At 40.3% G+C, this 14,814-nt stretch overlaps 2 protein-coding genes across 2 annotated transcripts in view; both read right to left on the bottom strand.

Annotated features, from left to right (window-relative positions):
* Positions 1-946: 946 nt before the first annotated feature.
* Positions 947-6,670, bottom strand: LOC121556181 (SIN3-HDAC complex-associated factor). The gene is made up of 6 exons (XM_041870081.2): positions 6,567-6,670; positions 5,122-5,266; positions 3,382-3,481; positions 3,157-3,271; positions 2,808-2,952; positions 947-2,656 (listed from the first exon to the last, which is right to left on the bottom strand). The coding sequence occupies exons 2-6, from the start codon at positions 5,247-5,249 to the stop codon at positions 2,485-2,487; spliced, it is 660 nt and encodes a 219-aa protein (XP_041726015.2). The 5' UTR covers positions 5,250-5,266; positions 6,567-6,670; the 3' UTR covers positions 947-2,484.
* Positions 6,671-7,169: 499 nt separating this feature from the next.
* The window catches only part of LOC121556201 (DENN domain-containing protein 5A), a 47,865-nt gene continuing 40,220 nt past the window's right edge, over positions 7,170-14,814 (bottom strand). The window contains 9 exon segments of the mRNA XM_045217121.1: positions 7,170-8,753; positions 9,617-9,785; positions 9,900-10,023; positions 10,274-10,356; positions 10,637-10,818; positions 11,015-11,133; positions 11,238-11,383; positions 11,623-11,744; positions 12,265-12,393. Coding sequence (XP_045073056.1) covers positions 8,570-8,753; positions 9,617-9,785; positions 9,900-10,023; positions 10,274-10,356; positions 10,637-10,818; positions 11,015-11,133; positions 11,238-11,383; positions 11,623-11,744; positions 12,265-12,393 — 1,258 coding nt within the window. The 3' untranslated portion in view covers positions 7,170-8,569.

Here is a 14,814-nt window from a genome sequence, read left to right as displayed (position 1 = left end):
AAAAGGCGGTCAAGTTCAACTCATCATAAAATGCATTATTCTTTGCTCTAAATTAAACCAACCCTCTCTCCAATCTCTACCGTGACTAAACAAGTGTTAAGGTTTGAGTACCATCCAGCGGTTGAAATGAGATCACGCAGGTGCAAAAATTATATTTTGTGTTTTATTACAAGACAGAACTAACGTAGTTGTTGAGATACAAAATAATATAGAAAAGAAAAAAATCAAAAGTGCACAAAATGAAAATGACTTGAAGGTCCTAACAGTTCAATTAACAGCATCAGTTTTACAAATGGATTTGAAATAAATAAATATTAAATGACATGACAGATTGAATTTCATAATGTAAAAGGAACGTTCATTCTTATATAAGGCACACCTCATATGATCAAATGTACCATGCAAACGCCAATAAAAATGCATTTCCCTATATTAAAAAACAGTTTAGAATTTCCATCTTGATAAAAGGAAGCAGCATCTCTCCTTTTAATGACATTATTTAAGAATCACATAAATATTTTCAATACTCAACTAACCTGCAACACAAAAGTAAGTGTTTTGAAAACCAAGGTCATACAGTATATTGACACAAACCATTCTGCTGTGATGGAAGTTCAGTTACAGCAAATAAATAACATTGCACAACAGGATACCCTGTCTACTAGCCAGGTGCCAGATCTGTTTCTACTCTTGCAAACTCATTGGCATGACAATGAGTAACAAGAAGTTGGCATGATGGAACAAACAGACTGGCACTCAGACTACCTGTCTGCATGTCTGACAACAAACTGATAATAATTATTGCCACTTACTGCAAAACGGTGCAATCTGAGCATTATTTAACAGAGGTACACATCTTATTGGTTTGACCCGACCACTAACCAGAAACTTATGTTGTCCCTTGAGGCAAAGTTCCATTATGATTATGAAAAATATTAAATATAGCTTTTAAACAAACCACTGAAAAACAATTTGGTAATAACATAAGAGGCGGAGATGGACTTACAAACATTGCTCCTTTAACATTTAGGTCATTTCTCACATTCAAAATGTCTGCATAGTCTCAGCTTTGATTTGCTTTCTGTAGATGAACAAAACAAAACAAAAAACATAAAATACACGTTCAATAACAGAATATCAAGATGCCAACAAACACAGAACATGAATAGTGTAAGTATTGCTTTTGCCTTCATCCTGTGGCCTTCAACTCATCTCCGAGGACAAAGATATGGGTGGTATTCAGCAGGCACAAAACAGTTACTGCCAGAAGTTTTCCAATAACAGAAAGCTAATTTTCTTATTCGGTTGCAAAATCTTTGCTGCATTGTGCCTTACCCAACACAACCCTCCTGAAGTCTTGTAACAAACTTGGGGATTAGGCTAGCCACTTATTGGCCAATGAATGCAAGTGATGCCATAAAATAATGCCTCAATCTAAATATTTTCGTATCTGTACACACTTAGTGGTTTAAAAAGAGTTGTCAAACCTGTAATTTAAAATGGTTCTCATGGCCAAAAGGACAAAACACTCACAAGTGTATATACAAGAACACTTCAACATATGGTTATAAAATGTGCATTTTCATTTCATGGAAGACTATACAAATGACAAATAAATAATTGCTGGTTTTCATTCCAAGGCAAAGATGAGTTCTGCATGCTTGGGTTAACTCAATCTAATGTGATTCACTTGCATGAAATTGCTGGAAAAGCAATTGATAAGCTCATGATACGGAGTGTTTACAAATCTGACAATGTACAATCCTACTCAGTGCTTGCCAAACCATGAATGTGTGGGAAAGAGTGAGACAACGCATGCATGTATACATTTAAAAGGCCATTCATACTGTATAAACTCACTGAAGACCCCTAACTCTCATAGCCCATAGCCCTTTATATATTAAGATGCTATAAATCTAATACCTCTGCTTGAGTGTCAGGGGAACACAAGTATAAGAAAACACTTAAAATGTCCATTCCATCAATGCAAATAAGCTGGTTTTAGAAATCTAGCTGGCGGAGTCTTGCATACCAGCACATGAACACTTCATTGCCAATTAGACAGCTGTAAAAAAAGAATTAAAAAAGAACAGACTTGATGCTGGCAAAATGAACATAATATATACAAATGCTGGTAACCGTAACACAGAAAATAAGCTTTAAACGTTGCAAACCAAATTAAATCAGACCTGGATAGTGTGCCCTTCAAGGCCAAATAGAATTCTGCCTCCTCATCCTATAAATAGTACAACTAATGCCTTTATCAAAACAATTTTTTTGGTTCTTTTTAGTTTTCTGTAAAAAAATATGAACATTAATTCTATATAATAAAATAAAAAAATAAACACAACAAAGCAAAAATAGGAAAATCATTTAGCCGTCTAAATGCACAGTGAACTAATAGGGAATGATTTTGGGGGTAGTCTGCCACTGGAGACAACTTGTAGGGTGCCATTGACACCCCAAGGGGGTGCTCAAGAGCCATCACCAGTCCTCTTTCAGGGCCTCCGGTAGCGGGAGAGGCGGTGGGTGAATGGCAGGAAGGGGAACCAACGTCTCCTGCTTCTTAGAGCTGCAGCATGGCTTGAAGAGACGTGGGTCAATCATCACCTCACCAAAACGCCCTTTGTAGACAATCCCACAGCACACCTTTTGCCTACAGGGAAGATGATGAAGTATCCATTCAATAGTTTGTCCAAAAAGCAAACAATTTTTTTGCAGAATTGTCCCAGATAAATTACAGTACTAAAATAAATAAATTTAGATTTTCCAGACAGACTTCAATTTCATATACTTCATTGACATACCTTTTCCAGTAAGAACGGTCCAGGAAGGAAAAGACAGAAGGAGTGGGGCGCCTCTGTTTGGACTCCACGTCTGAGCCGTCATCTGACTCGTAACTGGGGGACTGGGATGGAGACATGCTTGAGGTCGTGCTGTGGGCATCAGAGTCTGAAAGGACAAACAGGAACATTTTGGTGGCATTCTCTCATGGTAAATGTTTTAGAGGCAACATCATGGCAACAGTACCCGCCCAAGGGGCTAATGACTAAAGTGAAACAAAGACTTATGCAGTAAAACTCTATGGTTAAAAAATGTTGAAGGTGTGCTATTATATGCTATAATTTGGTTGATTTAACAAGACAAGTGACCTACTTTGTCTTTTGAATTTGTGAAGCCTCTTCAGCTTGCTTTTCTTCTTCCCATCACTGTTCTTCATCTTCTTGGGTTTGGTTAGCTTGAAGCCAGGCCCAGCTCTTGCATCCACAACCTAATGTCATATAATACATGTCAATCACTCAACTTCCACATAGCATCAATTACATGAACAATCACAGTGAATCCTCATTGAACTAAAATAAAATAAAATATGGTGCATACATGGTTCCAGTTCTTCTTAGAGCCTTTTGGCAGTTTTTTCCATCTTTTTACTAACAGCACACAGGCATTGCAGATGTCTCCCACACGATCCTCTGACAACCTTGATAAATAATCAAGGAAATGAAAACACACATAAGCACATGATAAAACAACAACACCTCAAGGAAATCAGTAAACGTCTTTACATAACAGACAGTGACAGAAGATTAACTTATATATCAGTGTTTCTGCTGCACTCATTTTGCTGTGGTGCTGCACCACGGCAAAATCATAGCCGCCACGCAACCCAAAAAATATGGAACATGACAAAATATTTCTACTGAGGCGCATTTTGAAGATGCTAGAACATTCCACATGTACTTTTCCTCTGCAAACAAAACAAGTAATTAATAGAAAAATCGAACAACCCCATAATAGAATAGTTTATCTATTTACCTAGTCGTCTTGTTGTGTTCTATGCTAGATAAATATTCCTCTAGTGGCGCATTCATGCTATAAGTGCCATAGGGAGGGAAACATGCATTCTGACAAGCAGTCAATGCACCACAATTCTTGCAATTGCAAAAACAGCAGTTTTAATGGCTTTTGTTAAAAAGAGGGGAATTCCAACTTTCCATTGCTACTTTATTTATTTCTCAACTCCTAAATATGCGTGAACTGCCCCATTTTTTAGCTGAAGCATGGTTAAGCACATTATGCTCTGCAATTTGCAGTGAATGCATAGGGGAGAGTGGGGCTAAATGTAACACCGGTCAATTGTAGGGTGACTTGGGGTACAACGCCTCGCTACCTTAAAATAATTTGGGATGCCTTAAATTGTGATGAGACAGATTATATTTTTTGTTGAGCAAGAGAAGTTGAAACCAGGGAAAGTGTTGGGGGGGAAATTGTGTCATGAAGTGGTTTCTGTGAGAAGTACAGGCAGGGGGCTTTTTACCCCGGGTGGCGAGTTACCCTAAGTTACCCTAACAGGTAGGCCTACATTATATTCAGTGTTTATGCACGTTTTTTGGGACATAAAATTAATCAATATGATAATAACTAGTTATAAGATCACATTTGAGATCTGGCTAATGATTAGCCCAATAGGGTAAATGCAGATAGGCAACCCCATGCTTCAGCCTATTTATTTGCACTTTGCTGCATTAGTTGGGCTAAAAGTGATACTTTTTATTGCTAATAGCATACCTGATAATATGCATGTGATAATATGGACCATGAATAGTCTATATACTGTACATGGCCCAATATGTTGAAATAATTTTACCAATGTGTTATTGGGCTAATTTTTGGAGGTGGAAATTCTATTTTAGATGGTGTCAGCATACTTATTTTAATTCATTTTGGAGTAGAATGTCCTTTTAAAAAGTCGCCAGAACTGAGCTCCCCCCCACTCCGTGACCTTTTCCCCCCACTTCTACACATTTTTCCAGAGGAAACACTTCTATATTAAATCATATTCTGAACCAGTGCAAAGTTAACATCACTGTTCTTCAGACAGCAAAAAAAATAAGGTACGCCATCCTAATAATAAAGGTACGCCATCTTCCTAATTCAATCTGGTGACCATCACTCGTTTGACCTTTTATTGCATACAATCACCGGGGGGAAAACTGGTGCAAACTCAGCATTAACATGAATTACAATATACAATACAGAAATAAAAGTGTGTTTAATCGTCCCGAAAAAGGAAGTATTTGATTAATGCAATGTTATCATGTCCATAGACTTAATGCTTACCCAAAACATAGCCTGAAGGTTTCTTCATATCTGCTGCTGTCAGTAAAGCGTGAACTGGAGGACTTGGTCTTGCAAATGCAACATCCTTCATGGCTGCGATATATTTTCGACTTGTGAAAACCAAACATGATGATCAATGGGAAACCTACAGAGAAAGAACAAATAGATTACAAAAGGATGGCATCCATTTAATGCAGAATAGTAATAGCACTGTTACGTTACTGCTGTAATGCTTTCCCCTGGTGGAAAGGGGCGGGTCACCACATGTGGTCAAAACATTGGGTTATTTCCATTTAGAAGCCTTATTCTACAATTTCAGCTATCTATGATGTCATAACTTCACGCTGAGACAAGCGTTCTCATATTAATTGACGATTTTAACTACACAAAAAAAACGATACTCAGCACACACAAAAAACATTCCTTCTGTGCAATTAGATACACCTTTTATCAATCCTGCAAGCTATTATACCGACTAATGGCAATCACTTAGCCACCGGTGTTATATCTAGCTAGACATCCCGGTTATTATGCATACACAAGTAACGTTATAGGCTGCGACTCCCATCTCCTTTTTTGTTTCTTGACTGGAGTAGACTATTTTTAACCAAAGCTCGCGGGACAGGAACCAAAGCCTTTGGCAAAGGATGAAATTGGTTGAATGGGTTTTTGAGCACAGACTCACCCAACTAAATCTAGCCAACTATTGCAAACTAGCTATTCCCTTTAGTAGATTACAATACACCAAGGGTACATTGCCAAAACTGTCATTGTATGATTGTTGTTTGCAAGCAATCCACCAAAATAGAATGGCAGCATCTGGCAACCCCCGCTAGTAATGTAATGACGCCATCGTTAGCAAACATGGCTACTACAAATAATCGACAAATTAGAACAGTGGGTCGCTGGTAATGAAAAGTAACTATGCTTTTCTTATTGCAATGTTGATCGTTTATCTGTGTTTAAAACTGATATGTTCCCGTCGGGAAAGTGATTCTCAGTTAACGTTACTTGGGAATCCGAAACAAAAAGCGGGGAAGGAGAACTCCTTTCAGTGAAGAAACAAAAAGCAGCCGAAGTCATAAAAAAAATGCGGCACAAAAAAGTGAATTGAGCGACACTGGCTTGTTTTATAATTTTAAATTAAATTGTTGTAATATTTAACACGCACAATAATTTATATCGTTTCCTTCCCTTTAAATTCAAACGTTCGCCCACTGAGAGCGCCAAATAGCAATCTGACTATTGTTGTTAGCTAGCCTGCTAACGTTAGCTAGCTACCACGCCACGCTCCACATCCATGCTCTCCCATTGTTACAATGACCCCCTTGCTGATATAGTTCGCACGCGACAGACTGAAATTAAATGTAATATATGTAAAACATTAGCATTTACGTTAATTTCTAAATGCAAATAATGTAAAAGGTAAATAACAGTGGACTTACCGAACAAAAACTTTGAATCTTCGCCGTTGTCTTTTTACACACTGCGCATGCCTTACTACTACTGCTGCATACAGCTGGGTTTTAGAATGTAATTAGCATAAAAAAACATGAAAATAAAGCGTCCCATCGTAGAAACACCATATTAGGAGTGTAACATGTCCGTTTGAACACACATTCAACCAATGGGAGCACACTATGCATGGTATTTAATAATATTGGATTCTGGGAGTAGTAGTGAGTATGGAAATGCTTTCCGCCTAATCCTATGTAGTAACACCTCACGAGACTACATGTCCCAGCAAGCATCGTATCAGCAACGTATGAATGGACAAGAAAAAAAACAGGTATCTGAAATGGCGCGAATGAGTTTGTTTACATTTTAAAACCAGCATTTGTTATCAGTGTTTGATTTCTCTGATAGGTCAAATGCTATTCTTTTTGCTCTAAAGTACATATGGGAAATATATGGGGGCGTTTTCAATACCATCAATAACCATATAGCAATTTATAGTGTACTTTCAATACCATCAATAACCATATAGCAATTTATAGTGTTCCAGTCAGTTATAATCCTATAATACAAATATAATAAACATATCCATATTAATGCATTTCTGTAATTTTATTCTTTATATATTTTTTACACTGTACACATTTCCTCACTTAGTAAACACTACATTATACGGCTATGTCAATAAATGTACATCAGTATTGAAAAACTAAAATATATCTCCCAAGATGCTCATGTCGATTGTACATGGAATAGTACAACCAACACAATCCAGACGTTGGCACAGGAAATACATCCTTCACACCTACTTCTATCAAACTGCTGTTGTTATTCATCATCATATGCTGCACAGTAAGAAAAATGGACGAGGTCCAATGATTCTCATCTAGATCTTGGGTTGATTTTTTTGTGTGATGTGGATTATATTGCATAGCAGAAACGCCAACAGTTCAGAGGAGAATTGTTTGCTCTATTTTGAATCTGGCCTTTTATAGCAACCATATGTACCACTCATTATGAATTTAACTGGCAATAAGCTCATACAATTTTCCCTACTGAACAGACATGATGTTGTAAACCTGCCAGGAATGGGCAGAATAGGTGAGGAATAATGAGAAGTTGTTGGAAAGAAGGATGCACTGGTTACAGGTATTTACATGAAGGCTGTCATTTTATAAATGACTCACTTTCCAAGTCATGGTTATGATGAGTACTGTACTGTTGAAGAGTTCTGTGTCAAGTGTGAAGCATTGACATGGCCGTATACTGATACTTCTCCAACTGAATACATACTGTGCATCACTAGCATACGATACATTATCTTATTCACGGGGGGAGCCAGGAGCCTCTTCTTAGGCCAAGTTATTCCATATAGAAGAGTTGCATACTACGGTACTTCCAGGGGGATTGATCCAAACTTACACACTGTCATATTGATGTAGGTGAATCAGTTTTCCATCCTTCACAAACATCTATACCATGTCATATTCATACTTATAAAGCATACTTCTACATCATTTGCTTCAAGCTCTGCATTATGACAGTTAGAATTAGAACAGAGCAAGCAACTTGACAGACATATCAAAATAATACTGTTCTTCTCCGAAAATATATTAACAATTTTTGTTCCTTGTTTTCCTTTTTAGAATATAGCCATTGTCAGCAGTTCACAATAACAATGAAAATATTTAGCTTTCAATAAAGCAGTATAGAACAGGTGGGTTATCTTCTTCAACAATGTGAAAATCATGGATCGTAATAGAAAACATATTCTTAACGTCTAACAGCAACATTGTTGAGGATAGAAATAACAACACATTTTGAAAGGCTCATTGCATTTAATATATGGCAAATGTAACAGTAGCTTTAATATAAGCCAGAAATCGTGCCTTAATTGTTCAAGTCTCTTTCCGCATAAAAATGTTTAATTGTTCTTTAGTGGTCCCTAACAGTCTTCCTTAGTCAGGTCCAATTGGTGCAAACGAAGGACGGCCTAGATACCGATCCCTTTGACAAGTGAAGCTTCTAGGGTAATGTTGAATTCCTGCAAAGTCTGTAGCACTCTGATCAGAGAATTTACCAATGAGCGGTCCTTTATCAGTGCTGTGTCCTCGTACATTTGCACCGTGATTGGACAGTCTGCGAGGAGAGCGATCCAGTGGTGTAACAAATGGTCCCTAGGAAGAGCAGAGAGAAACAGGAAGTTTAACAGACTGACTTCAGGGAACTTTTTTAGTAAATCCTCATACCTGCTAAAAGACAGGATAGGAAGGGCTCAAGCTTGGTTATGACTGAGGTATTATTTACGTTGCATTTAGGCATGTCTGGTCTCGTTATGTGCCACTTAAAAATATTTCTGACAAAGAACAAAGAGAAGGTATTTCATTGAAGTGGCAGGTGCATTTGAGCCCTGTTCTGCCACAAAGGGTTGAGAGAGAGCAAGAGGAAGACTAAGTTGTCATAACGAAGGAAAAGGAAAGGGGATACCTAGTCAGTTGTACAACTGAATGCATTCAACTGAAATGTGTCTTTCGCATTTAACCCAACCCCTCTGAATCAGAGAGGTGCGGGGGGCTGCCTTAATCAATATCCAACTAGCAGGATATATACTGTACATTTTGAACTAGTGTGTGGAAGCTTAAGGTGGGACTATACAACCATAAAAAGAATTGTATTTCTATGTATACAACCTCCCACAAATACACACACACTCATACAATGCCCAACAGGATAGGCAGACACACAGTGTGAGGGAGAATAACTGAAGCAGGAGGCGGAGGGAGGGATCACGCTAGCGCTACAGAAAAGGACGAAGCTGCCCACTCTGTTATCGCATTGATAAATGCTGTGCTGCTATTAGAGAGATAATGAAAACACCTCTCTTTCAGTTGAATTGAAGATGTCTTGTAAAACATCTCAAACAATCTAATTGCCCTTTTGACCAGGACATTTAGTGCTGTACAATGAATTCCCCATTAAAATGTACCTGATGATAGCTGTTGTTCTGTGTGTGTTTGTGAGGCTACAGAGGAGATATTACCTGGCACCCAGACACACCAGCATCTGGAACTTCCCATCCTTGCCTATGTTCCTAGATGTGCTGTTGATGGCCCGCATGAAGCGGCAGAAGTGGCGTACTCTGGTTTGCCAGTTCTCATCTGGAGTCACCTCCCTCTGCTCAGCACTCTCAAAGTACACTTGTGACTTTTCTATAAGGAGAAATCACAGACAAAAGACATCGATAAGAACAACCTCATCCATTAGCATGGCACGGAAGATACTGTATATATTCAGGTGTAATGGTTGTGTATTGGAGGCTTTACCTAAGAGGTCCCAGATGAAGACATTCTTAAAGAGGCGTGGGGATTTGAAGCCATGCTGGAACACCTGCTCTAAAGCCCAGACTAGACCATACTCCCCACACAGCAGAAGGGTCAGACTGCCCCTCTATAGAAAAACAGACAGGGAAAGTTTGTGACTGATATTGTCTCTTTTCAAAGCACCCTGGTCCAACACATCAGTTGTGGCCATATGAAACGGTTCATTCGGAACACATGTGAGTGAGACTATGATCAGTGTTGCCTGCAGTGTACAGACAGTGTACAGACAGTGTACAGACAGTGTACAGACAGAGGACCCACTGTCTCCTTCACTGTGATTAATAATAGACAATGTGGCGGGGGGTTGTGTCTCTCACCTCCTTCTCTGGCTTGTGGAAGTGCTTCACTATCCCATTGATGGCTTCTCCCACTCCCTCTTGGATCTGACCAGTGTTCAACTCTGGATAATGGGAAAGAGTCAGTCAATATCTGTCCATGCCAGCAGACACAAGACCCTCAAAAGTGATCTAAAGGCACGGACACACCGGTAGCGTTGCCGGCCGAGAGTACCTCTGAACAGTGTGCCGGCCGTAATTCGCAAAACCGAGTGCTGGTCCCTAAAACACACCACGGTGAAAGAACTGCAGACAAACGGCATTCGGTTCGGTGTGTGCAGTCCCTTGTTGAAGATTTTTGGTTATTATTGTCTATTTTTGCAGTGTATTTGAATGGTCACTCACTTGGTTTGCTGTTTGGTGAGATGGTGACGAACCTCCTCATCATCCCAGGGGACTGCTGCATGGGGGGCGTACGACACATTCTGTCCTCGTTCTCTGAGTTTGGTGTCACTAGCTCTCCCACCAGGACCCTCTCCAGACTGCCATCGTCCACCCCCTTCCCCAGCCACCGGCCACACGGGAACCTACACACACACACACACACACACACACACACACACACACACACACACACACACACACACACACACACACACACACACACACACACACACACAGTACAATATAACAGTTAGCCAAAGCTTCAACAGGGTCTTTCTTGTGAGTAGATGCCACTGAAATCTCTAGCATAAGGCAGCTGCTACCAAATCTTTCACTCACTTGTAAGCATGCCCTGTGATCTCATTCCGGACCATAACATACTCCACAAGCCACTTGGCGTAAAGGCCTGAGTTATCATGGCCCATCTGCACTGTGGTCAGCTTGCCCAGGTTCTGGCACTGTGACAGAGAGAGAAGGCAAAGGGCAAAGGTCATGTTAAGGTGAATATATCTTGATATTATTATCAATACCAAGAATATTAAATCTTGAGGGGAGCACCAACCTCAAAGGTGATCTCCTGAGTGTGCTTGGGGACCTGGAGCACCCCGGTCTCAGCCAGCTCCCCAGACACACACACCCAGGGGTTGGCTGTGAACATGGAGCCTCCTAGTTTCTTACTGGGAATCACCAGCACATGGTATGGGATCACTGTGGGACAGAGAAGAGAGGGAAACCTGAAATCACTCAGTCAAGTACAGTCTGGTCACAAGAAGAGCTACCTCTGTCTTCAGTATATTTCTCAGCAAGCATCTCAAATCCAGGAAAACGGTTTAGCCAGGAATGAAGTCTAATGAATCTATTACTCTAATTGAATGAAGTCTACCCAGCTTCTGGTTACATGGTGTTCAGTGTCGTGGCCAGGTTGTATGGTATTTGCTGGCACTCACTGATGGTGGTGAAGACATTAGTGAAACAGAAGTAGTCCACAGCGTTGAAGGACAGGAGGTGGTACAGGAACTGCTCTTTCTCATCGTCACAGCGCAGAAAAGCATAACGCTTGTATAGTTTCCTGCAAAAGAAACAAAAGCAACAAAAAACTTCACAAAAACAAATCAGTTTAGCATTTCATATGATGTAATGATTATAGATTGAACAATAAAAAAGTCTGGAGCCTAAAAGGCTGAATCAATAGCTGATGAATGTGTTTTCCTTGGTAAACAACTGGATAATGTTAAAGGAATGGTCCCAATGCAATACCTCCATAATGAATCTCCCTGAACGTGACCCACTTCACCACCATCTCATCAATTATGAAAACAATTGTAAATGTTTAATAGGTGATTGTACTATGACGTTTGGATCTGTCAAAAGAGCTCATATATTATGCATGCATAGTTTTCAGACATCAGGTTGATTCATGTGTATGAGACTGAGTGGGACCTTCCAATATAAATGAGTGAGGATGAATAAGGAGACTGACCTAAAGGGAATGGGGTATTATCCCAATTACTGAGGCAGAGGCTCTTATAAAAACATTTGTGTTTAGCTCGATATGCTCGTTGTATACTAGTCCTTGTTGTTTTCCTCACTTTGTAAGTTCATGGTCAGACAGCAGCTTTTTGAGGTGCCTGGACAGCAGTTTCTTCTCCATGGAGAGCCTCACCCAGGCCCTGGCCTTGCCCACGTCTGTCTTGATCTCCCCAATGTTCTGGATGTGTCTACGGAGGATACAGTACACAGCACAGAGGTCAGAGGAGAAAAACACACACAAATGCACATATACACACATACACAAACAGTCATCCTTTCAGAAATGGTCTATAATATTGTAGCATGTTTTGCATCCTTTGGCCAAGGTGAGCACAGAACCCCAAACCTAATATATGAGAAGATGGAAGAGCAGCGACAGTCCCTCTGAACAAGGTGATAGATGTCTGCTGCATGTTGTTTTCACCACAGCCCTGGATTCCAGAGCATGCAGGGCTGAGAGAGGGGTAGTCAGCCCAGCCAGAAAGAAGCCGTAGCCAGCCCCAGACTCCCTGGTGTTTAAGCCAGCCTCCTGTCATCGCTCCCAGCCACTATCATGCCCTCCATGTCCAGACACATTCCCTTCCACTCCACCTCTGCCAGTGAGCACTGAACTGTCTGCGCTATAAGTGCTCCCTATGCACCCCTCCTCCTCTCACATCCCCCCTTTTCCTCCCCCTCTCCCCTCACTCTCACGAATTAACCCAATTTCCTCCACTCCACTCTGTTCCCCATGGCAACAGAACAAAATATCAACATTCACAATGCAGATTGTTATTGCATGAATGGTATTGTAAGAAAAACAATGGTTATCTGTAATCTGCAGACTGACTACACAAATCTACCTCATGTAGAACAGAAATAGAAATGAGAACAATGTAGAATAATGAAGAGCACAGCAAGGTAAATATGAAAGTCAATATGTAGAATGAAGCAACCTGGTCAACCTTTATTGTCCATTTAAAGTAAAGATACCCAAATATAAATATTTATCAATTAAAATGTGCTCGTATATCAATGCGACAAAGCACAAATGAAAAAGCATCAATGGAAAATTCTGGATCCTTGGAAAGAAGACGTGTGTGTCTGTGCAGACATGTGATCAGAGTAGACTTCTACAACAGACTACTGCACAGCTGCCTGGTATTGCCCTGAGCCAGACCCCGCTCTCCCTGGCTTGGTCTGCAGGGGCCTGCAGGGGAATCAGGCTGTAAGTAACATGCTGTCACACAGATTAGCCCAGTTCTCTTTACCACCTACTTCACACCACACCAGGAATGACGTCCTGCATGACTCAACACCACTGGCTATGGTGCACTGTAGACATGACAATGGTCTCTGACTGCCTTAACACATAATGCATCCCATAAACTATTGCCTACTCCAGGATTCCTCTCAGCCTGGCTGAGCACTACTGTGGATAAAAGTGTCTGCTAAATGAACTAGTGTGGATAAAAGTGTCTGCTAAATGAACTAGTGTGGATAAAAGTGTCTGCTTAATGAACTAGTGTGGATAAAAGTGTCTGCTTAATGAACTAGTGTGGATAAAAGTGTCTGCTTATATTGGAAAATGAACTAGTGTGGATAAAAGTGTCTGCTAAATGAACTAGTGTGGTTGTGTTTCAGAACAATCATACTGGTATACAGTGGCGACCGTCATTCAGGGCAGGTGGGGTTTTGAGCCCCACCTGTTTAGCTATAAAAAAAAAATATATATATATATTTATATATAAATGTTGTTGCCTGTTTTTCATGTTATTTTGGCATTAATACATGTCACATATCAGTTTGCAAACAATCATTGAGTTAATGAAGACGCATACAAACTTGGTCTCTTTTTTGCTTTTTTGAGTAAGGCAGCTCCAAAATGCAGGTGTTTCAGCCTAGCTCAGTGCTTTCTGTGTTGGTGGGGCAGCCAGCGGAAAATACGGAGCATAGGGGTTGTTAATGTTCTCTAGTTGCGCCGTGTTTGGCTCAGAGTTCTGTCACTCATGGGGAAAACTACGTCACCGCAAAATCTACGGGGAGAGCTCAAAAAGTCAAGCCCCTTGGGTGCTGCCAGTTACATTAGAAGTGCCCATCCAAGAAGGCTCAAGGTCATTGGCCACAGATAAAATGACTTCAAATCACGTTATATCTACCGTAGCTTTGATTGGACTGATCATGTCAACATCATACTTTCAAAATCTTAGCTAGCAAGCTAGACAAGCAGTCATCATCATGAATCATGTCAACAATCTACTGGCAAATCCTTTTCAATCCTTGTCATATGAAGACAAATTATAGATAAATGTATCGGTGCTCATCGGCCATAAACATTACACAACACGTTGGAAATCGCAAATTCAACAATGAGTGGTTTGGAAGGAATCAGTGGCTAGGGAACAACTGGGAACTAAAAAATAAATAAAAATGTTGGGAACTGGGAAACTTGAGTTCCACTCAAATCCAGACTCATGATCACTACGCTTTGTTTCGAATTCCAATTGTTTTCAGTCCAAGTTTGAAAGCACCAGAGAATGCCAGACTTTGATGACAAAGTTTGATGACAAAATTTTGCCCCACAAGGACCGGCCGCGCCACCTTCCTGTTCAAGTGAGCACAGCACAACA

Source organism: Coregonus clupeaformis, unplaced genomic scaffold (assembly GCF_020615455.1).
Source record: "Coregonus clupeaformis isolate EN_2021a unplaced genomic scaffold, ASM2061545v1 scaf0923, whole genome shotgun sequence".
Taxonomy (NCBI): domain Eukaryota; kingdom Metazoa; phylum Chordata; class Actinopteri; order Salmoniformes; family Salmonidae; genus Coregonus; species Coregonus clupeaformis.
Note: the sequence above shows the minus strand (reverse complement) of the source record. Positions and strands in the feature narration are given on the sequence as shown.

Bases quoted from the DNA above. Each gene is read 5' to 3' on its own strand.
- LOC121556181 (XM_041870081.2), bottom strand. From the start codon at position 5,249: ATGTTTGGTTTTCACAAGTCGAAAATATATCGCAGCCATGAAGGATGT. The intron at 3,482-5,121 runs GTAAGCATTAAG...TTATTTATCAAG, and splicing joins ACCTTCAGGCTATGTTTTGG to GTTGTCAGAGGATCGTGTGG. The intron at 2,657-2,807 runs GTATGTCAATGA...TCTTCCCTGTAG, and splicing joins GACCGTTCTTACTGGAAAAG to GCAAAAGGTGTGCTGTGGGA.